General features: G+C 31.6%; 4 protein-coding genes across 7 annotated transcripts; 2 read left to right on the forward strand and 2 right to left on the reverse strand.

Moving 5' to 3' along the window:
* Positions 1-46: 46 nt before the first annotated feature.
* Positions 47-5,239, reverse strand: LOC128884798 (histone-lysine N-methyltransferase eggless). The gene is made up of 14 exons (XM_054138436.1): positions 5,012-5,239; positions 4,514-4,745; positions 4,321-4,450; positions 4,075-4,218; positions 3,633-3,994; positions 3,329-3,558; positions 2,838-3,246; positions 2,527-2,763; positions 2,106-2,450; positions 1,871-2,038; positions 1,488-1,796; positions 1,140-1,405; positions 726-1,056; positions 47-599 (listed from the first exon to the last, which is right to left on the reverse strand). The coding sequence occupies exons 2-14, from the start codon at positions 4,742-4,744 to the stop codon at positions 393-395; spliced, it is 3,369 nt and encodes a 1,122-aa protein (XP_053994411.1). The 5' UTR covers position 4,745; positions 5,012-5,239; the 3' UTR covers positions 47-392.
* Positions 5,240-5,437: 198 nt separating this feature from the next.
* On the reverse strand, positions 5,438-13,675 carry LOC128872077 (serine/threonine-protein kinase SIK3-like). Of its 2 annotated transcripts, XM_054114401.1 has the most exons (13): positions 13,426-13,675; positions 12,293-12,589; positions 12,026-12,196; positions 11,838-11,961; positions 11,611-11,731; positions 11,282-11,519; positions 10,884-11,208; positions 10,672-10,802; positions 10,438-10,597; positions 9,688-9,825; positions 9,338-9,559; positions 9,059-9,255; positions 5,438-8,837 (listed from the first exon to the last, which is right to left on the reverse strand). In XM_054114401.1, the coding sequence occupies exons 1-13, from the start codon at positions 13,576-13,578 to the stop codon at positions 8,334-8,336; spliced, it is 2,781 nt and encodes a 926-aa protein (XP_053970376.1). In that variant the 5' UTR covers positions 13,579-13,675; the 3' UTR covers positions 5,438-8,333. The 2 variants fall into 2 exon arrangements, with proteins under 2 accessions (XP_053970376.1, XP_053970377.1); XM_054114402.1 differs by lacking the exon at positions 9,688-9,825.
* A 796-nt stretch (positions 13,676-14,471) lies between these two features.
* LOC128872078 (zinc transporter ZIP9) lies at positions 14,472-16,362 on the forward strand. Of its 2 annotated transcripts, none has more exons than XM_054114403.1 (5): positions 14,472-14,805; positions 14,956-15,082; positions 15,224-15,450; positions 15,543-15,677; positions 15,760-16,362. In XM_054114403.1, the coding sequence occupies exons 1-5, from the start codon at positions 14,710-14,712 to the stop codon at positions 16,006-16,008; spliced, it is 834 nt and encodes a 277-aa protein (XP_053970378.1). In that variant the 5' UTR covers positions 14,472-14,709; the 3' UTR covers positions 16,009-16,362. The 2 variants fall into 2 exon arrangements, with proteins under 2 accessions (XP_053970378.1, XP_053970379.1); XM_054114404.1 differs by having other exon boundaries at positions 14,476-14,805; positions 14,903-15,082.
* Positions 16,363-17,497: 1,135 nt separating this feature from the next.
* On the forward strand, positions 17,498-25,004 carry LOC128885240 (serine/threonine-protein kinase STK11). 2 transcript variants are annotated; one of them, XR_008459560.1, is made up of 7 exons: positions 17,498-18,040; positions 19,615-19,735; positions 20,127-20,312; positions 20,453-20,589; positions 20,678-21,021; positions 21,635-21,761; positions 22,114-22,254. XR_008459560.1 is itself a non-coding variant. In XM_054139181.1 (6 exons), exons 1-6 carry the CDS (start codon positions 17,697-17,699, stop codon positions 22,272-22,274), a joined length of 1,293 nt encoding a protein of 430 aa, XP_053995156.1. In that variant the 5' UTR covers positions 17,499-17,696; the 3' UTR covers positions 22,275-25,004. The 2 variants fall into 2 exon arrangements, 1 of the variants encoding a protein (XP_053995156.1); XM_054139181.1 differs by lacking the exon at positions 21,635-21,761 and having other exon boundaries at positions 17,499-18,040; positions 22,114-25,004.
* Positions 25,005-25,535: the final 531 nt, after the last annotated feature.

The raw sequence follows: 25,535 nt of genomic DNA on the forward strand, positions 1-25,535 counted from the left end.
GTACCGTAATAGAATGTTAAAACGATCTCAGGAAGAAACGTTAAAATGTCTAAAATCCAATAAACTTTATTCCATTCCACAGGTCTACTTTAGCTTATAAAGTAACTTATATTTTAGCGAACAATAAATACAACAGAAACATCGTGAAAAGAATTTTCTCGTAAATTTTATGCTCATAAGTAAAAAATATGCATGAAAAATGTTTACATCCGTGTTACTATCAAATGTGAAATACATTGTCATTATTAATTAAAATTAATTATAAACATATCTTCTAATAATAAACAATGTACTTTATTTAATATCGTGTATAATTTAATACTGTAGAATGTATATTTAAAAAAAAGACAACTACATTTATAGACCCTAATTTTATTATTCCTATGTAAAGATTATAAAAGTCGACCTCTGCAGTTAGACGCGCCACACTTGCAAATAATAACCTTCCCTGGTATACTTCCAACATCATAGCTGTAATTCCATGTCAATTCTTGGCCCGCTCTGATGTAATTTAAAGCAAAAAATGCGACCCAAGGAAACCTAACATCGTGCGTATCAACAAACACATTTTGCACGAATACGTTTGGATCACAGGAATGCTGAAATGTTTACATTGAACAACAAATGTTTATATTATACCTTAGGATCTTTTATATTACGAACTAACCATTCGATAACGACAATAAAGAATTGAATAAATTGCGATTAAACCACATCTTACTTACATTTAGATAGCGTCCAATATTTCCAGTTGTTTTAGCGTCCATTATATAAACAGCCTCATCCTCTCCGAAAAAGTCTCTTACCGATTTAAATGTAGGTCTTTCTAATTGTGCTGGCTCTACTGTTGGCTCGAATCTGCTTGGTTCACGTCGACCACTTCTGGTTTCTTCTTCGTCGCTTATCGTGATCGTATCGTGCTCGGTCGAACGATTCTCGATGACAAGGGCTTTCGCGAGTGTTTCGGAATTTTTAGTACTATTACCATCTTCGCTGTTTTCTTCAGATCCGTCAAGGTTGTTGGGTTCGCCTCGTTTTCGTTTCCTAAGCCGTTTTCTAAAACGTTACCGTAATACGGTAGTAAGTTCTAATATCGTACAATATTTTGCTCTATTATTGATTAAACTTTCTTTGCTTACCTAATCGAAGAAGGTTCCGTAGAATCTACATTGAAATTTGCATATTTAGTGATATCGAAATCTTCATCCGAATCATTGCCATTTGTTTTCGTGTTATCTTCATCGTCGCTCGTAATTGATTTCTTTTTGTCTTCGGGAGTAGATATCGGCATTTCTGGCTCGAGAACATCGCTTTCATAACCTTCTTTAATTCCTTCCACTACTTCAACATAATCCAATTCGGCAAGATATTCATCTCCATAATTTTTACCACCTTCGTTGGCTCCCTATAATATAAGAAAATATTAAAATTTTAGTATATTTCTATTTAAATAATATCTCCTATTATACTTTTTTTACTGCGAGTACCTGTTCTGTAAGTAATCTACCAGCATATATACAAATAAAAGATCCAAGAGGAATATCGTTTAGGCACCGTATACCCCAACCTCGAGGAGCAGTTTTGAATACTTGCAGTTTTAATGTTAATGGATGTTGCACTACTCTATTAAGGCAAGTTTTAACAGCGCATTTACATCCTGAATTACATTCGTAAATTCCAGTAGTTACTGGTTCCGGTAAACGTTTGTACACGTAACCAACAGACGTGTTAGGTACTCTACCTCCAAGAGTAGCGCCTTGTATAGTTAATTGCCAACACTGACACTTTGTTTTATCCTGTGAAATAATATCAGTAAAGTAAAGTAAAATGCAAATAAGATTCGTATGTTGCTTCGTTTGAATAAACATACTTCGCAATCATCTTCGCAATCGCAACTACACAAAAAGCTTGGATCTAAATTGAGGTTAACGCCTTCCGTCGGTTCTCTTTGAGTACTGTATCTTATAGTATCTGGCTGAGTGTGATCTAATTCATTGACACACGGTATCGGTACATTTTCTACACCATAACTAAGATCCTTAAAATTGGAAACATAATTACATGATGCAAACTGCAAACAGAGTTTCATCATTTCATATATTTACCTTTATATTAATAAAACACTTGTCTAGAACGAACTCGGCTAAACAATGTACCCAATAATCAAAATCAAATAGATCCACCGACATTGGACTACCCGTTTTACGAAGATACTGATGCAATTCTTCCATATTTCGTAGCCTGACACCACACGGTGCTTGATATACTGTAATTTTTTTTCCTTTAGGATATTTACATAGCTGACGATTCCAACCACAAAGTAACGGTATCGAAAGAGGCGAATATCCTCTTAAATCGTCAGGTGTAAAAGATATACCCTGAACGCATTGAGGACCACACTTATGCGGAACAAATTTCTTTGTCTGAATTTTATTTTGTGTCTGATAATACTGTAACAAATTTATAATTTTAAGTTGCAGATCGTCGCAAATCATTTCCATGAACTGTTTGACACCGTATACTTACAACTATACTGTGCGAAGGTTTTGTTTCCGTAGTAGGAGTATACGTATTTGCATCCACGATAGTTTGCTTTTTACTAGTACTCTTTCTAGCGACAGCGCGCGTCTGTTGCGGTGCGATCGAAGCAGGTATGCTCGCACTTTCAGGTAACGTGGGAGTCAGATCTTTCTCTGCCTGGGAAACTCTTTCTTCTTCGTTCTCTACGTTCGATGTATATTCCACGTAAGGTAAATTGCTCTTCTGGAATATTAGTAAATTTATGTTGCTCAATTGTTTCTTATAAAAGTGTAATAGAAAAAAGATAGTTTATATACATTAGAGATAACAGGAAGTCGGTGTCGACTTGGTGTATTAACAGCCGCGTGATGTCCTTGTTGCCTAATATTGGCCTTTAAGAATTCGAGATACAGAGGTCCTAATCTAGTGGAACCCCTGTAGATCCATTCTGTCCTCCCATCGGCGTCGAAATGCATTTGCACTAAACTTGCGTCAACTTGTACTACCCTGGCAACCCACCACTTGCCGTTCCATTCTGTTTTTACCACTTGGCCTGTTTGGAGCTTTACCATCGGTCTTTCGGGATATGTCTCGATGTATTTCTTCACAAAATCTCGAGTTTCGTTTGGTATGTCTTCCCAAACCTTGAGAGAAGATTCAGCAACTAAATAAATGTGTCCATGCTCGACGTATTGAGCGTACCCATCATCAAAGAATACCAAATACCTAATTATAAGAAAGGAAATATACGTTGTTGCGTTAAAATCATATTTATATACATATTAAAAATTACACACGAAAAATATACCTGTATTTATTTGTGGCTTTCGGCGGTTCGGCTATGACTCCGCTATAAAAATTACTGGAAGAAACATCTTGGAAGACTGCAACTACTCGTGTACCAACTGGAATTATAACTAAACTAATTATAGCAGCTGCAGTTTGCTTACCGAAAACAGACTTAATAACCGCATTGTACTTTTTTTGCAGTAACTTCACACGGCAGTGCAAGGGAGTCTTTGAAACTACAGTTTGAACCTAATAAATTCCAAAATAAATATTAATGTATGACGCAATTGCGACGAAATATAAATAAAAATTAATTTATTAACCTTTCCCTTAATCCACGGCATAAGTGGGTGCTTCATTATATATACAATGGTATCCACGTCGATTTGTGGTCTTACAAGTGGACCAGTTGGAGGCAAGTTTAATTGTATGACTTGTTTATTGTCTTGTTCGATAGGCAGAATCTCAGGTTGATTATCCTGCACTGCAGAAGGCGAGACTCGTACTTGTGTAACTTTTTTTGTTGCCACCAATGGATAGGAACCGCTATCCGAAGATACATCATCGATTTGTAGTTCTTGAAGCATTTGAATTTGCGGCCTGAATTCGTCATATAAACTATTACGTAATGTGTCCATAGTATGCATCAAGTCTCTAACTGTTTTGTCCAAAACTTCATTCTCCTCTGTTTTAAAAAGTATACCATATTATCTTATTTATGTAATAAATACGCCTAAGTCTGTATTCTGCAAAATAGTGGTGTACCATTTATATTATCGAATTGCTCTTTTAATACATTGTGTGCTTCTTGAATTTGATAATCGACGTCATACTTTGTAAGAATATTTTTTAATGTACTGTTCAACATTTCCTCCATACTAATAAGCATATCTTCGGGTATATACTTTTCTGCAATTGAATATAATTACATTAACTTAATTTTAACACCACTCCAATCTTTTAGAATAGCAACGTATTACATTGATCTAATTTATGTTAATTTAAACTCACCCTCATCATTCAAATCTTTCTTTTTTTCATCATCTGAATCATCGCTATCAGATATTTCAACTTCCATTGTATGATCCGGAAATTCACATTTCAGTAGTGGTTTGTGATCCACTAAAGCTGAGACTAATTGCTATAAAAATTATTATTATGTTATAACTATCAAATAATATTCAATGCTTATAAAATAACATACCTTTTGATGATCCAATGCAGCAGTAAAACAACTTTTGCATATCATACGTGTTTTCTTCTTCTCTGTATTAACTCCATAAAATGCACATGCAAATGAAGGAGCCGATCTCATGTCCGCTCCAGAGGTACATTGAAAATTTATACAAGTACTGTTATAAACTTTAGGATTTTTATTCTCTTTTGTATTATCTTCTGCTTTTTCTTCATCAGACACAAGTTCGATAACTTCCATTCTGTAAAATATCGTTAACAATAATATGATAACTCTTTTACAACTTAGAATTTATTTTAAACTGATAAGTAAAATAAAATTCTGTTTATTTACTACAAATAAACAGCAACATATAAAGATATAGGTTATGAGCACAAGTTCGGATGGAAGTTAATTATTTTAAGTATAAAACGATACAATTTATAAGAAGACTTCTGTTAATAGCAAATAATTAAAGCTCTATTAATAAATTATTAAACATAGCTTGCTAACAAAACGTATACCTACCTGACAGTATTTTGAAATCGACTTAATTTTAATCTATATAAAAATATTTCAACATTCTATTTATGTTGCGATAATCTCACGCGCTCGATTTCATTAATTTACACAGCGTATAATTGAATAATTCTAAAGTTAGTAAATAACGCTTGTTTCGTCAATTTTATTTACATTTAAAGCAGTACAGTTAGCCGGTTAAATCGATGCTTTCCTTTCTATTATCTGTTATCGACTGGGACCTGGGACGATTGCAGTGGGTAACGGTAAAAAAAATATACATAATCGGTTCAGAAAAAAATAAAATTTAATGACAACAGAGATTAAGTTTACAAAAAGATGCGAGTAAAATATTTAATTAAAATATCTGATGTCTTTTTTTTTTTATAAGGGATGTTGAATGAAAACACTTAACAATTGCTGCTAGAGTATTTAAAACGAAAACACAGAAATCTTGAATATTTCTTTTATTTATATTTTATCATATTCAATCAATATGTATTGTATCTATCTAGCCATTAGTATATTTAAAAATCACAGTCTTAGTTGAAGAATTGACAGCAGAAAATACTATCTGTATCCTATCCATATAGTAAATGTTTATAATGTACATAGGTTGTTTCTGCATACATACACGCTGTATGTATCCTAAACAAATAATTATGTATAATGTATTATGTACAATAGCTTGGATAATGTTGATCTACACTTTCCATTGGTATGCACTATTGTGCGTAATCGATAGCATCGCTTGCCTAATTTCCATCGACAAAGAACTATTTATTCACGTAAAATACATATTTGAATATGTTATGAAAAGAACAGTTAAAATAAAATAAAATAATATCATAATTTATATAGAAGTTCTGAAACCAGATTTTCGTATACGAAACATGATTATTATTCATACACGAAATAGTCTAATACAAAATTTTAAATGACCTAAAAAATATAATTTAGAAAAGAAGTACCTTGATCTATAATGAAATATACCATTTGTATTGATAAAAAAACGTTTTCGTATTGCAAGTTCGCTAATCTTCAAAGAATTACTAATATATATTACACTATTCAATGATATATATTCATTATGATCCTTGTAAAAATGTACATGTATTAGAATTGCCATTTGGATCGAAAAATTAAAAGTTGAAAAGTAAAAAAATTATTAAAATTGTACGTCAATCAATGAATCGATTAATTATTTGTTTCATAGATTATGGAAATTAGGCATTACATAATTTTCAAAGGCTACTCTTACTTGGCTAACTAATCAAATAAATTGTTCGCACGATTAGAAAAAAATTAAATTTGTTTACGATTTGATTTAAATAATATGAACGCATTTTCGGTTTCTTTAAACCATTATAATATCGTTAAGATACATAGTCAATATGTACACATTTTGATAGGAAAATTTATAATAAAAAATATATCGTAAGAATGTTCGCGTATTAACAAAGATCCAATGAATCAGAGTATTAAAAATAGTTAACTCAAATAGAATAGCCTGTATAATGTACATTTCAGAGATCTCTAAATAGTTCGTATCATGTATATACATTAAATTTCGTTATTTACATAAGTGCAGAAGTATCATTACTTCCAGCAGACTCAAATTAACCCACGATTGAAATTGAAATACTCTTAACAAAAAATGTACTAGATGTACAATACCATGTAATTCTGCTTGCAGGATACAGCTTATATTCGAAACGCGCATTATTTTTAAGTTAATACGCTATACATAAATATTTTGAAATATGAAAATCAATTACAAAGATACTACATAAAATATAATATCTAAGTTTGTAGAAGTAACGAAAATTAAATTATTGAAGTATTACTTTCTTAAGTAAATTAAAAATAAAAGCATGGATGCAATGGAGTATAAGTATATAAGTTGTATTCTGCAAAGTGTACATTGTAACTTGCACTATCAGCAAAAAACTTTTTCTTTGCTTAATTCATAAACAAGCAAATTTAGAAAAATATCTCGTTTACATTATGTAAATGAAATCTATTTCTTTCGTACGCGACACTAATATAATGTCTTTTGTCTAATCATTGTAACATAATAACAAGAATATGTGCCAGCCTAGTTACAATTTCGTCTTGCATTAACTAGCGATTACTATGGATGCTCATATCTTCTTTTTGTTTTCAGAACATGAACAATAAAAGTTATACCCTTCATGTTCGATAATATAAAAGCAACTCAACTCTTTGGTTACACGAAGAGAGCTATGTTGCACACTTTCCTTTTTAAACTGTGACAATTAAATGTTTCGTAAACGAAACAAGTGGAAAATATACTTTCCCTACACCAATGCTTTGCGGTTTGAAAGATCTGTAAAATCGTTGATAATGAAATTACTGAATCAAATATCATTCGTTCATAAACTGCAATAAACGCAATATATGATTTAAAAAAAGAAAGATATACAATCGTAACTCAGTCTGTGTAGTTTTTGAATTATGAACCACAATAACGTGTTTGCACTATATAAAGATTATGTATACATTTCTAGCTACTAAAATTAAATTACCCAAAAAGGTGGTATCTGTACCAGAAACAAGAAGGCAAATCTTGCAGTTCCGATCAACATAAAAAGACAAAAAACGATTTCGGCCTTTGTAGGAGGAATATTTACAAACATAGAATATATATCATGAAATTAAAATTGTTTGTAATGGCAATCGAATAAATATAGTAAATTCCATATAAAACATCCCCGCTACATTAGAAAGACATGAATTATGAAAATGCTTGCCATCTAATCCAGTACAAAAGACGCTTTTTCTTTATCTACAGCTACAAAGGGCACCCAATCATGATTTAAACAGTAAATTATGAATTTACTATCTATGAACTTCTAACACGAAGACAAACATTCTACAAAAAGGAATGGTGTGTGATGTACATTACGATTAAACTTTCATGAAAATCGTTCTGTTTTGTTAATACTTAAATCGTTTAAAAATAGCAGAACATCGTCTTGCCTGTGCAAGGATATTAAAGTCTTAATACCAAGACTTTAAAAGAAATTTTTGGTAGAACATTTGTGTTCCAACTTCGTATTATGCACAGGTAAACGTAAATATTTTCCTTCTTCGATTTATATGTTTAAAAAAAAAAAAAAAAAAACCGACATTCAAAAGTGAAGCACACTGAATGTTACACATATGAATGTATCAATATAAAGAATGGTATGCTTAAAGTACCGCTCGTGTGTATGCAGCATGCATGTGCAATACTGTAATGAGTGGTGTGTGTGGCACCAGGAATGTAACGTAACGTATAAGAGATTATATTATATGCTGGTTGTCGTCAAACGGTAATGCACGAGATCAGCTGCTGACAAAGTTGACTGTACTGCAATTGGTCCCCACTAATTCTTCGCATTTTAATGCCTTTTACTTCTTTCTCTTCGGATTCACATACTCTAAGTTCGATTTGAACACCACCCGGATATTCTAAACTAAGCCCGCTACCTTTCACTTCTTCTCTATTGAAAATAAACCCCTTTGGCGGGGCTCTCGCATCTATAATTTGTTTCACACGGCCCAATATAGCTTCGGAATTCAATCTACTCGATTCATCCGACAAAGTGACTTCAACTTCTGTAGGTATTGATGTACTTAGGGGCCTACCAATACCTCGTGTTATACTAGGTCTTAAAGGGTCACACGGTTCTGAAATGATGAAGCTGGGAAGAGGATTGTAATGAGGTAACGTGTCTTCGAGTGAATCAGGTGACGGTGATGGAGATGGTGAACAACTGATAAGTGTTACTTGTCCTCCGAGATCTGTTATAGATATCTGAGGTGGCACCTACAACAAATAATTATTTCATTGTAATCAATTTTTTAAAAATTGTAACGGTTAAATAATATTGTCTATATAACGTAAGCCCTTTATTGTCTTACAAGCACGTATAATGATTAAATTGTAATATACCTATGAAACATTCATATTCTACAAAAGCAAATAGCGTTTCTACCTTCTTTAAAAAATAATACAAATTATTTAAGTGACATTTCAAAATTACTTACTCTTGGTAATTCTACAGGATGTTCTTCTTGAATCATATCCAAAGCTGGGCTATTACTAGGTGAATAACTAACTGGTGTTGTAGCTGGCGATCTGTGGTGCCTTAGCGGGCTCAAATCGAGTGGCGTTGCTGGTGGTTGTGTTGGTGTACCATGCACGATACTACCCTGCACTGTTGCTGTGGTTAGTCCACTCAAACCTATTAATAACATAAATTGTGGAAATTAAATATTACGAATAATTTAAATAAATTATTTCCAAGCATTTAGAATTAGGAATACCTTGTGTGATTGCTGCTACCCCTCTTTCGTGCACAGGAGATCCAGGTATACTCGCAGGACTGTGCGATGGAGACGCTAACCTTTGCAGTTGCTGATATTCCTGCTGAAGTGCCTGAATTCCAGGTCCAGATGGACCCGAACCCTCCGACGCTCTTCGTACAGGTGAGTATCTTTCTGTAGCAACATGAGTGCTTGGTTCCTTATACGAATCTCTATTGCCTACTGAAAACAATAAAGTAGAATATTAAACTATGTGCCCATTAAAATTGCGTATAACAGCAAAGCGTACAGCAAATATTTTCCGAATTACGCAAAGTGCAAAAAGAAAAAAAAATCCACACAAGAATTACCAGTGCTACTGTGGTACAAAGAAGTCTTCCTGTGGTGTGGAAGCGTTGATCCTCTAAGGTGAGTTGGTAAGAGACGTGATGGAAGGTAAGCTCTATTCATCCTAGCTTCCACCTCCATAACCATTTCCGGGTTTATAACTACATGCATATTACCAACCAACGAGGCATGGCAGTGCAGTGGATACAAAAAACCATGCAAAATCAAAAATAAAATCAAATGAAACGCTATACGAATGCTAAAATTAAAAGTTATTACAAAAATAATAAACTGATATAAAACGCTAAAGACATATTTACATTTATTGTACGAAATGAACCAGAATAATCAATTAAACGTTGCATTGTTTACGAAATTCGTCTGCTTGTAAAAATAGAATTGTTTAAATTAAAGTGCTGAACTACGCGAATACATTGATAACCAATCTACCGTTCAAAAATATAATTTTTATAAAAGTAACTCTTACTAATATCAAGAAGGGATTTATTTTATTTCTCGTAAAAAGAAAACATTTTTCATGCAATATAACACTATAAAAGGAAAACACCAATTTATAAATGTTGTAAGAGTTATAAGGTACGAACAAGGCATACTGATCATACTTACACCTTTAAAAACGAAGAAATATATAGCAAGCTTTTAAGCTAACCGATATGGCAAATCATAATAATCAAATCTCACAGAGATATGAAATATGATGAATAATGTGCACCGATAAAGTAGAGGCAAATACCTGAAAAATATAATAGTACCTGGTCTTTGCATGACGGCGGTAAGACCACTTCGTCTTCTTCTATCGCTTCCTCCGCTTCCACTTCCGCTATTATTGCCATTTGTATCACCACTTCCGCTATTGACTCCTACATTCAATGACTGCGTGCACGGTACAAGCGTTGGACTTCCACTTGGAATCTATAGATAATATAAAATTTGTTTTAATACGAACTTTGAATGGTTTTTAATATTTTTTTTACTATTTTTCTTACAGGTTGCAAGTGTTCTCTACTGCCTGGTTGACTCCAATTTCCGTCGTCACCACCAGAACCACTGCCATGCTGTTGATAGAAGACATGAAGATTAGCTCCACCATCCGAAGCTCTTCTTCCAAAGCTTCCAGCTGCAATCAAGTAGATATATATATATATATAAATGAAAAGAAAATATTATTGTAAGATTGGAATAATTCGTTGTTACTCACTTGCTCCCATAACAGGAGGTGGTTTTAATAAATGCTGATCCTTGATTTGAAAATTTTGAGGAGGTTGATGTTGGACTAAAGGAAGGTTTAATGGCAAATTTGTATGAGGTAACACCTGAGGATCAGTGTTATTACACTGTAGTATAGGAAGGAGTCGCAGCGCTGGATCGCCTGTTGTGTGATTATAATTATACGGATATTGTGTTGGTGGCTGATGCGCTGTATCGCCAGGTCCAACTGTATGTCTTCTTGTTGTATGATAGGGCGTGCCAGGCGTTAGTTGCATTCCACTCCTTTCTTCTGTTTCTGCTTCTGTATCTCCATACTTTTCGCAAAAAGAAATCAAAGAATTATAAAATAAAATTATAAATGAAATAAATTTATTTAATAAGTATTACCTTTTCTAATTGATGTGCTCCATCAGGGGCATAATCTCCTGGTATAGTTTGAATACTGGGTAAACTAGGCATTGTTGGTTCTAATCGATCGACAAGAAGATTATATATCGCCGATACATGATCGAAAGCATTCCCTTGAACTGCTTTTAATAACGTGTCTGCACTAAGTCCTGGTAATCTTAACATATTTTCTATTACTAACTGATTTAGCTGTAGTGGCACATTGTCAGAATTACACCTACAAATAGATGATTAAACAATCTCACAATATAACAATTTGAATTTGTTCCTCATAAGTGTAATGTATTATCATTAACATTTCTATGTACCCTCCTGGTTCAGGTTCTGTTACACCATCTCCGCCCATCCAGGAGTGTGCTAAAATCTGTGAGATACTTAAACGTCGTTCTGGTTCTACTACCAACATATGTCTAATCAGTTTTTCGCATTCTACAAAAACAAATACGTTATTAAAGCGCACGTAAAGTTACAGTTCACTAAATTTTGAAACGAATCGAAATTACATAAAATTAAAATCTAGCACAACATTTTATACCTGCAGACATAAAAAATGGTATTCTAAATTTCCCTGAGATCACTACGGAGCGTAGTAGTTGCATTGTAGGTCCATCAAATGGCAATGCACCACAAACCAATACATACAAAACAACACCAAGGCTCTGTAATCAAATTGAAATGAATAAAGTGTTATAGAAATCGATGCTTTAGCAATTGGTAACATACCCATACATCAGCCCGAGGGCCGTCGTACTGTTTTCCTTCAAAAATTTCAGGAGCAGCATAAGGTGGTGATCCACACCAGGTACTAAGCGGAACACCTGGAGTGTATTCATTACTAAATCCAAAGTCTGCAAGTTTTATATTATTGTCTGCATCAAGTAGTAAATTCTCAGCCTAAAATATTAAGACAAAAATATATATAACTGTGTGAGATTAGCTTTATTTGTTTAAATTTTTAATACTGTAATATTCAACAATACGTGTTTAGACCTTAAGATCTCGATGAACGACTCTTTGTTGATGGAGATAACGAACAGCAAGAACAATTTGACGAAATATTCTTCTTGCTTCTGGTTCTGGCATTCTTCCATTCCGCACAAGATGGTCAAATATCTCTCCTCCCGGAGCATATTCGGTGACTAAATATATCATCTTTTCTGTTTCCATTACTTGATATAACCTTATGATATGTGGATGCCTTAATCGTTTCATTATATGTACTTCGCGAAAAATTTTAGCCAAATTTTCCTCGTTCAATTTTGTTTTATCAATTATTTTAATAGCCACCTGCAACAGAAATGTGTAATAGTGATTCTATCTATCAATAATTTATAATATGTGTAATGTTCATTTATGAATCATAAAAAGATTGATATCAATGTAATACGAATTAATTAAATAATTATACATGTATACAGAACTTACTTGCTATAATAAAATTACACAAATGGATGAAATGACATAAGTAATAAAATATGTACATATTTAAAATATTTTGAAATTCATTATAGATATATTTAGTGTATTAAAAATTGTAACAAGACACCCATAATATACTCTTTATTCGTTAAAGTAATTTTTAAATACATGTGAATATATGTGAATTATTAAATAAAAAAATTGTATTTATTTTCGCACACTCGCTGTTCCATTCAACAAACAAATCATTCAACTATAGTACCGTACCATTCAAAATGATTTTTGCATAAACAGAGAAAAATATACAAAGGGAAAAATGCGAGAAAAACGAAATGTAAGTTAAAAGAAAATATTACATCTATAGATATACATCGACTATATAAATTTGTATATAAACTATCGCGCAATACTTGCACTTTCATAATCAGAACGATATTCAGCCTCTAATAGCTGGCAATAATTTGAAAAATATCAAAGAAATATATTTAAATCGATGTAACAGTGCCTGTTGGTAATATCGGTTTGCGAAACATTTTTCGAGCTTATTGGATACCTTTGTACAGTGACATCTTCTTATTACATAGAAAATCGTTAAAATCCGTAAAACAAGGAGAAATTTACGTGTCTAGACCGTTATCCAAAGATATAACGACAAAATGACGGATTCCCCGTTTGTGGGAAAAATGCCATAACAGCGGTCTTACCTTAGATTTCGTTACGACGTGGGTAGCCATTTTAACAACAGCGAAATTTCCCTTGCCAATAGTTTTCTCCAGTTCATAATAACCAACGCGAATAAGTTTGTTGACAGAAAAGTCCTGCGAAACCTCATTGTGCGACGTCGTCGCGGATGCCATTTTTTAATCACTTGTCTCACTCAACTCGTTACCAATCACTTACTGCTTAGTACGTTCATTTTTCCAGTAGAGGCGCCACTAATCATTCGATGCCTACGCCATCTAACGAAACGGTTCAAATTATAAAAAATGTTTGCTATCCACGGAAAACGGAAAACGGAAAACCTAGCGTAAATATTGTACCGAAAATACTCCCATCACATTTCATGTAAAACGATTTACAATCGTTCGATACGCAACATTTCCGAAAAAGATTTATTAATAATATTTACTTCTTGTTCAAGTATTATTCGTTTACTTTGTCTTTTTATACAGCCAACAACAGTTATGGCAGTTTCTATGAAATTTGATGCCAGAGTGCTATCCAGCTATCGATTCTCGCAAGTTCGCGAATTCAGCGTAATTCGTCCAATTTGAAACTGTTTTAAACGATATCTATCAAATAAATTAGTCGACCTGAAACTCGCAATTTCGCGAATGAAAGCAACAAATTCTTGTCTTTCTTCTTACTTCTATATTGAACATCAATTTCAGTAACTACAGTAACGATAACCTCTTCGCATATAGTCACCGACTGTATAAATAAATACTTTCTATGAAAATACGACCCTATAAATTATAATTTACAGATATTTTCAAGTTCTCGAACAAATGTTGTCAAACATCATCCATCTTTAATTCATGTCTGTCTAAAAACATGTTCTGAATAACAAGTATCTTATTTTCGAGTAAATCAGCAATTTTCTAATTGAAATTGAAATTTTCTTATTGTCCGCTTTCTCCAGAGAATTCTCCAGATATAAAATAAAAAGAATGAATGAAAATTTTTGTTAAATTTTATTTTGATACATCTAACGCTGTATCTTCTATGGTTGTAAAAGTGGGTTGCTTTCGTGTCATTTTTATATTCATAGTATTCACCGCGAAAATTTGCTACGTAGACGAAAACAGATTGGGAATGGGAATATTTGTTAAGATTTGCATTTTTAAACAGGATACGTTAATCGTAAATTGAATTGTATTAACAAATGTAACGTAATTTGTTGCTCGATCATAACCAGCGATGTGAACATACCGATTAGATGAAACAAACACGTTTTATTTTATAACAAAAACACACATATTAAAAAAATGGAAGAAAGTTCGGTTTTATGGATGCTTTCCTTGGTAATGCTGATCGGTTCCTGTATAGCTGGATCCTTGCCTTTAGTGATGAACTTATCCGAGGTAATTTGTGTTACATTGCATGATAAACCAAAGGATAAAAAATGATATTTATCTATCATTTCCTGTAATTGTCATGCGCTTGAACTACTGGTTACAGATCCTACAAAGAACTCCATGATCATGAACATCATGAACCTTTAATCTTTCTAGGACAAATTGCATCTGGTTTCGATACTTGGTGCTGGACTTCTTGTAGGGACTGCGCTAGCCGTGATTATACCTGAAGGTATAAGAGTATTGTTTACTGGTGGGAGCAACAGTGACCAAGGATTACACAGTTAGTATCTTATAACGTACTAATTCAGCTGATCAATTTATTAAAAAGTTTTTTTTATAGCAAATTAAAATATTGAGAGGTTTAATTTTAATCTTGATTAATTTTAATGTATTTTATAGTTATTGATTTTTGTCTTTTTAGATGAACCTCATTCCTTAATAGGCATTACTTTAATACTTGGTTTCGTATTTATGCTTCTGGTTGATCAGTGTTCAGCTAGAAGGAGCGGAGGAAGGGAAAGGAGCGTTACAGCTACTTTGGGCCTTGTGGTTCATGCAGCAGCTGATGGAATAGCATTAGGAGCTGCTGCAACTACGTCACAGGCTGATGTAGAATTAATTGTATTTTTAGCAATAATGTTGCATAAGGTAAAACCAATGAAGCTTTATAAGAATGTTTATCTAGGATAGTATACAAATTTGTAATTTATATTAAATGAATAAGTTAAAAACATTTGTAGGCACCTGCTGCATTTGGTCTTGTGTCATTTTTACTTCACGAGGGAGTAGATAGAAAAAGAATAAGCAGACATCTATTAGTATTTTCGTTTGCTGCACCTTGCCTTGCTCTTATAACATATTTTGGTATTGGAAAGGTAAACTTTTGCAAGCTTACACAATTTAATTAATAATACTCGGATTTCTACAATTTCTTAAATTGTTATACTTTTGTTTTAGGAAGGAAAGGAAACCCTTAGCAATGTCAATGCAACTGGCTTAGCAATGTTGTTTAGCGCGGGTACATTCCTATATGTTGCAACTGTGCATGTGCTACCAGAATTAATGACAAGAAATAACAACTACACCCATCTACCAACTTCTGAGAATGTAACAGTCTCTTCTTCTGGACTCAAAGTCAAAGAAATATTAGTTTTAGTGATGGGTTCACTTTTACCTGCATTAATTACAACTGGTCATCATCATTGACAAAGTGTACAAAACAACGCATCTGTGTTTCACTGTGTATAGTATAAAATGTCTCCCTTATTAAAGGGTATAATTTTATATGTATTCTACGATTTTTATAAAAAATCACGAATCTCGAAAATTTGTCAATTGAAACACCATTTTTAATAATAACGAGGCGATATACTTTTACTTATTGTATATAACTGTAGAAAGAGCATATCGTAATCATTATACATTTGTATAAATTTGAAGGTAGAAGTATAGGATGCAAAACCATGTACAATAACAAAAGTCAGTTTAAACAAGTTTTCATTTTTCAGTAATACTTTATAAGTATTATTTATCAGTAAATGAAATTTTTGTATACAAAAAGTTAATTTAAATATTTTTCTTTTTATATTCCTCCGTGTTGTTACTAATTTTTTTCTAAAATACATGTAAGAAATACATTCGAATACAAAGTTACGCATGTGCACATGTCAATAAATTTATTTTAAGTAGGTATTATATTTTATATTTTTACTTTTTACGTGAAATACAATAAAAGAAACATACAAGTTTGTAAGATTTATAAGATTCTTGTGTTCTGAAACTCGTCTGATGATCGTATTTAGGGACCCTGTGATCAAAGTCACGAAAAATAACGTTGAGTTTAGCTTCGACCATATACAGGGTGTCCCAAAAATGTTGGAGGTCCTTGAAAGGGGTGGTTCGGGAGGTGATTTGAAACAACTTTTTCCTTTGCAAAAATGTCGGATGGGGCTTCGTTAAGTAGATATTAATAAAAAAAACCCGACCAATCAGAGCACGCGGATACCGTTGGAGCGGCCGCGGTAGCGAAGGCTACGCGCTGGGCGGCCGCGTCAATATCCTTCGATGCACGTCGAGTCACTTGTTCGCGTACGAGAACGGCTACCTAGCGCGTAGCCATCGCTATCGCAGCCGCTCCAACAGTATACGCGCGCTCTGATTGGTCAGTGTTTTCCGTTAATATCTCCTCAACGAAGCCTCGGACAACAATTTCGCTAAGGAAATAGTTGTTTCAAATCACCCCCTGAACCACCCTTTTCAAGGACCTCCAACATTTTTGGGACACCCTGTATACATATGTACTACATGGTCGAAGGAGATTAAATTTCGCCATTTTTCAGGAAGTCCCGCGAAATTCAATTTGAAAAGCATAGTGTTGCAATGTTTGTATGATAAAGCCTCAATTTATTTTCTTACCAAATAAATATTTTTTCCACGTCCATCTTCATTTACAATTGAATGTGTTATTCTAAAGAATTTTCCGATAAATGTTGGAAAAAGGAAATAATTCATGAAAACCATTCTTGATAAAAATGGTTAAGAAGTATATGGTCACGATATAAAAATCTTCTCTGAGAGTTTATTTCGTAACGCGTTCATTACCACGTAATGCAACATTTTAAAAACTACTACAAGTTATATTTGCATTGTAAACAGTTGTAAAGCGTGACCAAAGTGTAACTATATTTATTAGATAGATGAAAAATGGCGGTGACCAATCAGAATTGTGAAACGTTATTTCGTGATTCTGATTAGAGGGTCTGTAATCGTATCCCTTTGTTATCACAAACCGTGGTGGCATACAGCTGTAATTCACAACAATGGTGGTGCCGGTTGTGTTTTAGGTTAAAGTTGCGTGGCTTCGAGTAACATTAGTCCAATTAGCGTTGTGAAAAATGGACAATAGGATCACAATATGTGACCCGGACGAAGAAGATATCGACAATGAAATATTCCAGGATATCGAGCCAGTCACGTGGATCAACGATGATCCGAACTATGATTTGGATGAGATCAACATGTTCTTCCATAGGGTGGATTCTGATCAGATTATATACGAGGAAAAAAAGAAAAAATGTAAATTTATCGGTAAATATGTTATGGGTGATGTTCTTGGTGAAGGTAGTTACGGAAAGGTGAAAGAAGTGATGGACTCAGAGACACTTTGTCGTAGAGCCGTGAAAATTTTAAAAAAGAAGAAACTTCGTAGAATCCCGAACGGAGAACTTAACGTTCAACGGTATGATAAACAAATTTTCCTACTCTTTTAACGTTTTTCTTATTCTTGCGATAATCTATTACGAAGTCAATCATTTGTAACATGTACTAGGTTGGCGCACGTGAAATGACATTTTATTTCAATTGAACTTTAGTGACATGTTGAAACTTTCATATATTTTTCATATTTGTTTTAATGATTAACTAATTCATAATTCTGATTTAATGAAAATCTGTAGTTCCATTGATTAAAATGTCTTGGAAACACAGCATTCAAAGATTTCTTATTTTGTAAAAGACGATCTAAGAGTCTTTGAAATGTAATGAAATATCAGGGGAGTAGGGAAGCTGTATTAAAATTTTATATGCTTTTCAGTTCTCAGCTATTGCAAATGAAACCTTATATATTATGATATTACGTTATTCGATTTATTTACAATATATTTTTGTACCTATTGTTTAGGTTGACATGAACCAATTTGAATAATCTCTTTCAAAAGTTGATCATACTTTTTTTGTCAGCATGATACACTGTCAAGTTCTAATTACGAAGATTTACATCAAAAACTTTTTTCTGTAACATAACCTTTTACAACTACTGAATGTATTTTTTCAGTATCTAATATGCAAGTGTTTCATGAAATACCTTTATGTATCTTATGTCGTATAACAGTTTATTATCATTTCATTCAAATTATTGTATAAAAAATTATAAACTTTAATAAAAATAATATTTCATATGTACCAACCTAATACAAAGTTTATTAAGATAGCCATGATACCAAATGAATTGTGTAATCTGCATTAAGTTGTACCATTTCTCATTTAATTGAAACGAGAAAATATGGGAATCTACTGTCATAAGGTTTGTGTTAATGCAATAGAATGTCGATTACTTAAGCTATTAAAAAGAAAATTTATGTATCTATGTAATAAAATAACAGAAAAATAATAGATATTTGAACAGTGTCTATTTCCTTTTACGCGTTTGTTCATCTTAATGCAATATCCAATGCATTTTGGTCTATCAACATTTTGTTTTTGTAATGTCCATTTTTGCATTTCTTAGTTCAACTTATGGGTTTTCATTAATTTTATTCTCTTTCATTATTTTCAATTCTGGTAATAATGAACTTTCCACATTATACACATTCCATAACTAAACTAGAGATTCTTTCACCTCTTTTTAAATGTTCTATAATATTTAATGTTTCTTCAAATTTGATATAATTGCTCTTTTCCTTTTGTTACTATATATAGTAAATAAAACATGTTGGATAATCAACATTCTATTGTACATATACTTGAAACTAAATAAAAACTAAAGGAATCTACTTTGATATATTATACAGTATCATATTGTGTATATACTATACATATAATCATTGTTAACACAAACTTATGGCAAAAAATGTAAATACTTAATACAATAATGCATTTAATATGATTCATTCTGTATTCTTGTAATTTGTATAATATTTTCTTCTAAAAAGACTAGATTGTTATGTAAAGATAATACTTATATACTTTCACTTAAGTCATATATATAATTATTTTCTATAATTCTAAATACTATTTATTCCCATTCGTTAACAGGGAGATAAAACTATTAAGGATATTAAAACATAAGAATGTAATTAACCTTGTAGATGTTTTGTATAATGATGAAAAGGAGAAAATGTACCTAGTTATGGAATTTTGTGTATGTGGATTACAGGTAAAGTTTGAAAGTCTTATATAATTTATTTTAGAATGTATTGCACATGTACATCTGCACAAATTGATACTTAATTATATTCGTAGTTTTATAAAGGCTTACACTTTAATCAAGATTTTTAAGCACTCGTATCCTAATAATAGTTTAAGTTTTGTTTGTTTCATTGTATGTCAAATGAGAATATAGAAGAAATAATTTAAAATGAGTATATTTAAGATATGAAACAACCTGAATATCTTGATGTATATCAATGTACCTTTACATAAAAATGAATAATTCAAGCACATTCTTTACATCTTGAAAAAACCTTACTTTATGGAAATATTATATTGAATAAAGGCCTGCATGGAATTAACAACAATTAGATTTCTATTTATTAGATCTTTTACAGGATATGTTGGGAAGCGCACCATTTAAAAAACTCCCAATTTGGCAAGCTCATGACTATTTCCGTCAGTTACTGGATGGTCTAGAATATCTCTACAGCAAAGGAATAGTACACAAAGATATAAAACCAGGAAATTTATTGCTAGCTTTGGATGGTACCTTAAAGATCAGCGATTTCGGAGTTGCAGAGGTACATATTCAGTTTACTCTACTTTATAAATTTAGAGTATCCTTTTAATTTCATGATTTCATATAATAAAATTTCAGAATGAATACTGTTACCAATACGATAGACTGTTCAAATTGTACAATTTTGTATCTTTCTATTAGGCATTGGATATGTTTTCTGAAGATGACACGTGTAAGATGGGGCAAGGTTCACCAGCATTTCAACCTCCTGAAATTGCAAATGGCTGTGAAATGTTTTCTGGTTTTAAGGTAGACATATGGAGCAGTGGAGTGACCCTGTAAGTGCATTTGTATGTCGATTTATATTAATAACATAAATATAAACTTATTGCTTATTCTCCTAATAGAGACGTGAATGTTTTGTAGGTACAATATAACAACAGGTCAATATCCTTTTCAAGGTGACAATATTTATAAATTATATGAAAATATAGGAAAAGGTGAATACACAATACCTGAAGAAGTAGAAGAGACATTGAAGTCCCTTATACACGGAATGTTACAAAAAGATGCAGATAAAAGATTTACTTTACAAGAAGTTAGAAAACATCCATGGACTATATGCAGGCATCCTAGAACTCAAGAAGAAGTGCCTATACCTCCTCTTAAAGGACACAAATGGCACAGTATGACTGTACTACCGTACCTGATGGAATATCATTATGGAGGTGATGACAATCCTACATATTACACTGAACATCAGTTAAATGGTATGTACTTGCTATGTTTTCAGTTTGCATCGTGCAGTATGGTATTACAATTTTGTATCGAAGCTTATATTTTCGTGTTATCATAGCATTTGATATCGTATTGTATGTATATACTTGTAACTAATACAAAGTTAAGATAAGTGCATCGAGACCTGCATGCCTGAAATTATTCTAAAAAAAATATAAAAACTTTTGTTGTTTATACATTTGTTGCTTAATATATTGTAACACAAAAATTGCATCTTCGAATTAATTATTAACTAAATATCATGATAATTAGAATAATAATATTATTATTTAGTAGACATGTGTGATTTGTTTAATTTGTATGTGTAACTGTGTTTTAACAAAATAAATATATTTGCATGTATTTATTTGCGAACTAAGATTTGTATAACATGCTGTCATTGGTTTTCTCGTGAAAGTTAAATTATTGAAATAAATAAAACGAAAAATTCCTCTTACTAATATGTCAAATTGTACCAATTTTCCGATTGCAAATAATGATAAAGCAGAAATATAACTGGAAACATAGCTCATCTATGTAAATTATAATTATTATAAAATAAAAGGTACATAGACATTTCAATAAAATACAGCTTTTGCTTTTCAGATTTTAAACGGAATACCGAACAAACTTTTTCAAATCGACTACTAGTATTCTTATCAAAGACATGCACCATTCTGTAACATTGACACACTCATATCTACCTATGATGTTGCGAGCTGATAAAAAACGGGTACTCTCTACATAGCGTACACCCTGTTTGACCCCCTATGTATTTTATAACATTCCAAGTTTTATATTAAGCAAATGTTTAAATCGAAATCTTTACGTCCATGGAGTTTGTTTTTAATAGTCCTATGCATTAGCTTTTGCAATGTGTCATGCATGTACTAAACTATTAACAGTAACATTGTAATTATATAGCAAAAGAAATTTTTTTAATTTCTATACAGCACGATTAAACATAGTTATTAGTTTGATTTGTGCATCTAAACAATTGCATATTACAAATTTTTTAATGTATTAACCCTTACGATAAAAATATGTAACAAGTATCAATTACATGTTTTTGTTTTTTTATCTAGAAGAGAAAAGGCTTCAAGAAATGGACAGAACCAGTGAAGACCAAAAAACTACGTGGAATAGTCACAACAGTAAACCGAATTCACATCAAAGTAAACGAAGATGGCGCAAACCAATTTCATGCATTAATGTTAAGAAATTTCCGTCTTGCAAGCCTTCGTGATTTGTCTTATTGTTATGCTTATTTTTTATTATATATTTTCCTGACAATGTCAGGTACAGAGTTTCTCTGCAGTGGAGATGACTGAGAGTATAGTAAATGCTGAAACGCTAGGACGGTTATCTAGCTACAGCTCAAATTGAATATAAAATTTGAACTAATTCAAAAGCATTAAATGTAAACATTTGTGATATTAATATTAAATAGTCATAGTAGATAATTCTTCATGCTCTATTAATGAGGTTAACGACACGACGCCCAAATAAAGTGATTTTCTTTCGTGTGCCATAATGAAATTACAATGATTAATAGCATCTGTTGTTAAAAAATCGTTTGCGCAACTTTTTCCTCTTTCATTTTTTCATGTTGTTGTTAATTTAAATGGTAACAAGACATCGGTTAAAAAAAAAGCAGCATACATATATATATATATTGTCTTAATGCTAATTCTTATTATTATCTTCATTTATAGTATAAATCGAACTCGTATTATTGGCAAATTGAAGATACATCACTGTGAAACAAACTTGTATAGTATTTTTATTCATTTCGATGGTGCAAAACATAAATGTTCTTTTTAATCTTAAAACAAAAGCAAACTATTTCGTTCCTCGGAGAAAAATTTTTACATTTCTCAATGCTTTTATTTCAGGCTCCTTTATATACTATATTAACAAAGTATTTGTAACATAAGATCTCTGTAGTCTATATTGTCGAGAAGGGCAAGACACAGATTTTTCGAGCATATAAGTTGCTTGGTGCTGGTTGATGCAAACGCATGTCACAAACATCGTTTCTAATCGATATTGAGAACTTTTCTCCAATGTATGTACATGTTAAGAATATTTTATATATAATTGTTATTTAGAAAACATGATCTGTGTTTTTAGACTCTGCATATATTATAGTATTACCATTGTGAGATAACTTGCAGACACTTAACGCAATGCTTGTAACATGACTTAACACATAACGGATATCGATTTACCTACGATACAAGAATGTAAAGATTGTTTCACACATATACTTACAATAGATATTAATGAGGCGTACTTGAGTATTATTAAGGATAAATATGATATTGTTGATTCATATAACTACGTTTGAACTTCGTACTAAGTGTTCCAAATTCGTGCTTTAAAATTATATAAAATATTGTCAATGTGGTGTGATAAACTTGACGTACGTTATCTTTCTATGCAGAACGCATTACACATATGTATTTCAAGTACGAATCATAAATTTAAGATTTTTTAATATGCGTTTGACCAATATGTTTGGGGCAAAGATATATTACATACCTGACACGCATCTACGGCAGAATTATTTATTTCGTAAAGAAAATATTATCGACGATTAAAGAATTATAGAAGTTCTACTATGGCAAGAATAAGTAATATACTTTGTACAATAAGTAAATATCAAATGATATCGATACCGATATTATTTTAAATATCCTCGTTTCATCTACATAATTTATATAGAAATAAAAATCATAATGAAATGTTACAAAATAACGTATCACAGGAAATTTAAAGTATAACGAGTATGAAGTATAAATTGTTCTTTCCTCGGAGGAATTGAGGTGCCTAAATACTGCCAAGTACTCAAAGCACATGGAGAATAGTCACATTTTCTGATTGTACATATTATATATACAAATATATATTGTTTTTATCTTTACATAAAGAACAAGGAATCGTAGTTACGTTCAGTTACGCGAATAAGGACGAAGAAACCGATGATAGAAAATATATGTTTATATCAGATTTATGTGATAACCTAAATCTTATTTTTCGTTTGTAAAATCTTTTCGTTGTAAAATTGATTTACATGTGTTACATTGCAACAAGACATGGAATGTTGAATGAGAGATGTATCATAATAATTTGATGGGAAAGTAAAACGTACATTGTACATTAATGAAACGCGATATGGAAATTTATTGTATATTAATCTGTTGATTTTGACTTATCGTATTTTTTTCAATTTAGAAGCCACAAAGTAAAATTGACAAAATGAATAGCAAATTTAGAAAAAAGAAAGACTTATACACAGAAAGAACGTGTGCATTATTTTTATATGTCGATAAATTGTGTTCTCCAATATTAATATCTTTTTCGTTTATATATGTGTGCCTATACGTACATATATGTATATTGGCACACACATACGATTTACATGTGTAAATTTATTTTCAAAATTGCCTTATTTACACTCCACAATATCTGGATTCGATGCTTCTCTTTTTGCTATTTTAATTGTCAATTTATGTAGACGCCAAGAAGATAATTTTTATTTAAATCGTAAAAAAAGTATTAAAGTTAAAATATTCATCTCCCAAGTTTATTCAATTGTTGTATATTTTCATCAATTTGTATTGTTTCTTTACATTGTATTACGAATTCATCGAATTATAAAGTACGTCACGAGTAATGTACAATTTTATACATTTCACACCTAGTATTACATCAAGAATGAATAATTTGTGTTAACAAATTCTTTAATATCGTCGTAACTTCGATTATTTTAGTTAACTTCAGAACAAAGTGTAAACGCACATAACAAAGGAACATTGTTTAAAAGATTGCTAAACTGAAATATATCATCGCAAGGCACTACATATTCGGAAGATTAAGTGTATAAAAGTTGTATATTATTGTATAGAACGATAATTATTAATGTTTGTAAAAATGTTTACTAGAGAACATATATTCATAGAATTGAGATCTACAGTATGTGTGAGTTCTTTATTAATTCATTTGATTAATATGCCTCCTTGGAATAGATACACCTGAAATGTGTGCTGTTTAAAATTATTTTTACTTACAGCTTACACTTTACAGCTGTGTAAATACTCGTGAATTGTAACTTAGAGCTGTAATATAATTATATTTGCATACAAACAATGAGAAAAAAATAATACAATGTAATATATACTTTCAAATGGACAATATCGTCATTGTGTTTTATTTTTAACATAATTTTGTTCAAATCACAAATTTACAATTTATATTTGTTAGATTATCGATTGAAGTAAAAAAAACAACCTAAAATTGACTTTATATTCATGTCGATTTTATTCCATTCTTATACACATGTTACACATATTTGCAAGATATAATTTTATTATTGCAGTATATTAATACATAAATATTGGTCATAAATACAGAGAGATGTTTTGAGTTACATCATTTATCAAGCGCAATAGTAAATCTATAATGTGATATACAACTTCCCTTGTGGACAATTTAATTTAACATA

Source organism: Hylaeus volcanicus, chromosome 2 (genome assembly GCF_026283585.1).
Source record: "Hylaeus volcanicus isolate JK05 chromosome 2, UHH_iyHylVolc1.0_haploid, whole genome shotgun sequence".
Taxonomy (NCBI): Eukaryota; Metazoa; Arthropoda; class Insecta; order Hymenoptera; family Colletidae; genus Hylaeus; species Hylaeus volcanicus.

What these genes read in the sequence shown, in the direction of transcription:
- LOC128884798 (XM_054138436.1), bottom strand. Translation starts at nt 4,744, where the DNA reads ATGGAAGTTATCGAACTTGTGTCTGATGAAGAAAAAGCAGAAGATAAT. An exon ending in CTGCATTGGATCATCAAAAG is followed by an intron (nt 4,451 to 4,513) that starts GTATGTTATTTT and finishes TAATTTTTATAG; the next exon opens with CAATTAGTCTCAGCTTTAGT. An exon ending in GTAGATTACTTACAGAACAG is followed by an intron (nt 1,406 to 1,487) that starts GTACTCGCAGTA and finishes CTTATATTATAG; the next exon opens with GGAGCCAACGAAGGTGGTAA.
- LOC128872077 (XM_054114401.1), bottom strand. Translation starts at nt 13,578, where the DNA reads ATGGCATCCGCGACGACGTCGCACAATGAGGTTTCGCAGGACTTTTCT. An exon ending in ACGTCGTAACGAAATCTAAG is followed by an intron (nt 12,590 to 13,425) that starts GTAAGACCGCTG and finishes TTTCTGTTGCAG; the next exon opens with GTGGCTATTAAAATAATTGA. An exon ending in TCGTTCATCGAGATCTTAAG is followed by an intron (nt 12,197 to 12,292) that starts GTCTAAACACGT and finishes TTAATATTTTAG; the next exon opens with GCTGAGAATTTACTACTTGA.
- LOC128872078 (XM_054114403.1), top strand. Translation starts at nt 14,710, where the DNA reads ATGGAAGAAAGTTCGGTTTTATGGATGCTTTCCTTGGTAATGCTGATC. An exon ending in TAGCAATAATGTTGCATAAG is followed by an intron (nt 15,451 to 15,542) that starts GTAAAACCAATG and finishes AAACATTTGTAG; the next exon opens with GCACCTGCTGCATTTGGTCT. An exon ending in CATATTTTGGTATTGGAAAG is followed by an intron (nt 15,678 to 15,759) that starts GTAAACTTTTGC and finishes CTTTTGTTTTAG; the next exon opens with GAAGGAAAGGAAACCCTTAG.
- LOC128885240 (XM_054139181.1), top strand. Translation starts at nt 17,697, where the DNA reads ATGGACAATAGGATCACAATATGTGACCCGGACGAAGAAGATATCGAC. An exon ending in GCGATTTCGGAGTTGCAGAG is followed by an intron (nt 20,313 to 20,452) that starts GTACATATTCAG and finishes TCTTTCTATTAG; the next exon opens with GCATTGGATATGTTTTCTGA. An exon ending in CACTGAACATCAGTTAAATG is followed by an intron (nt 21,022 to 22,113) that starts GTATGTACTTGC and finishes TTTTTTATCTAG; the next exon opens with AAGAGAAAAGGCTTCAAGAA.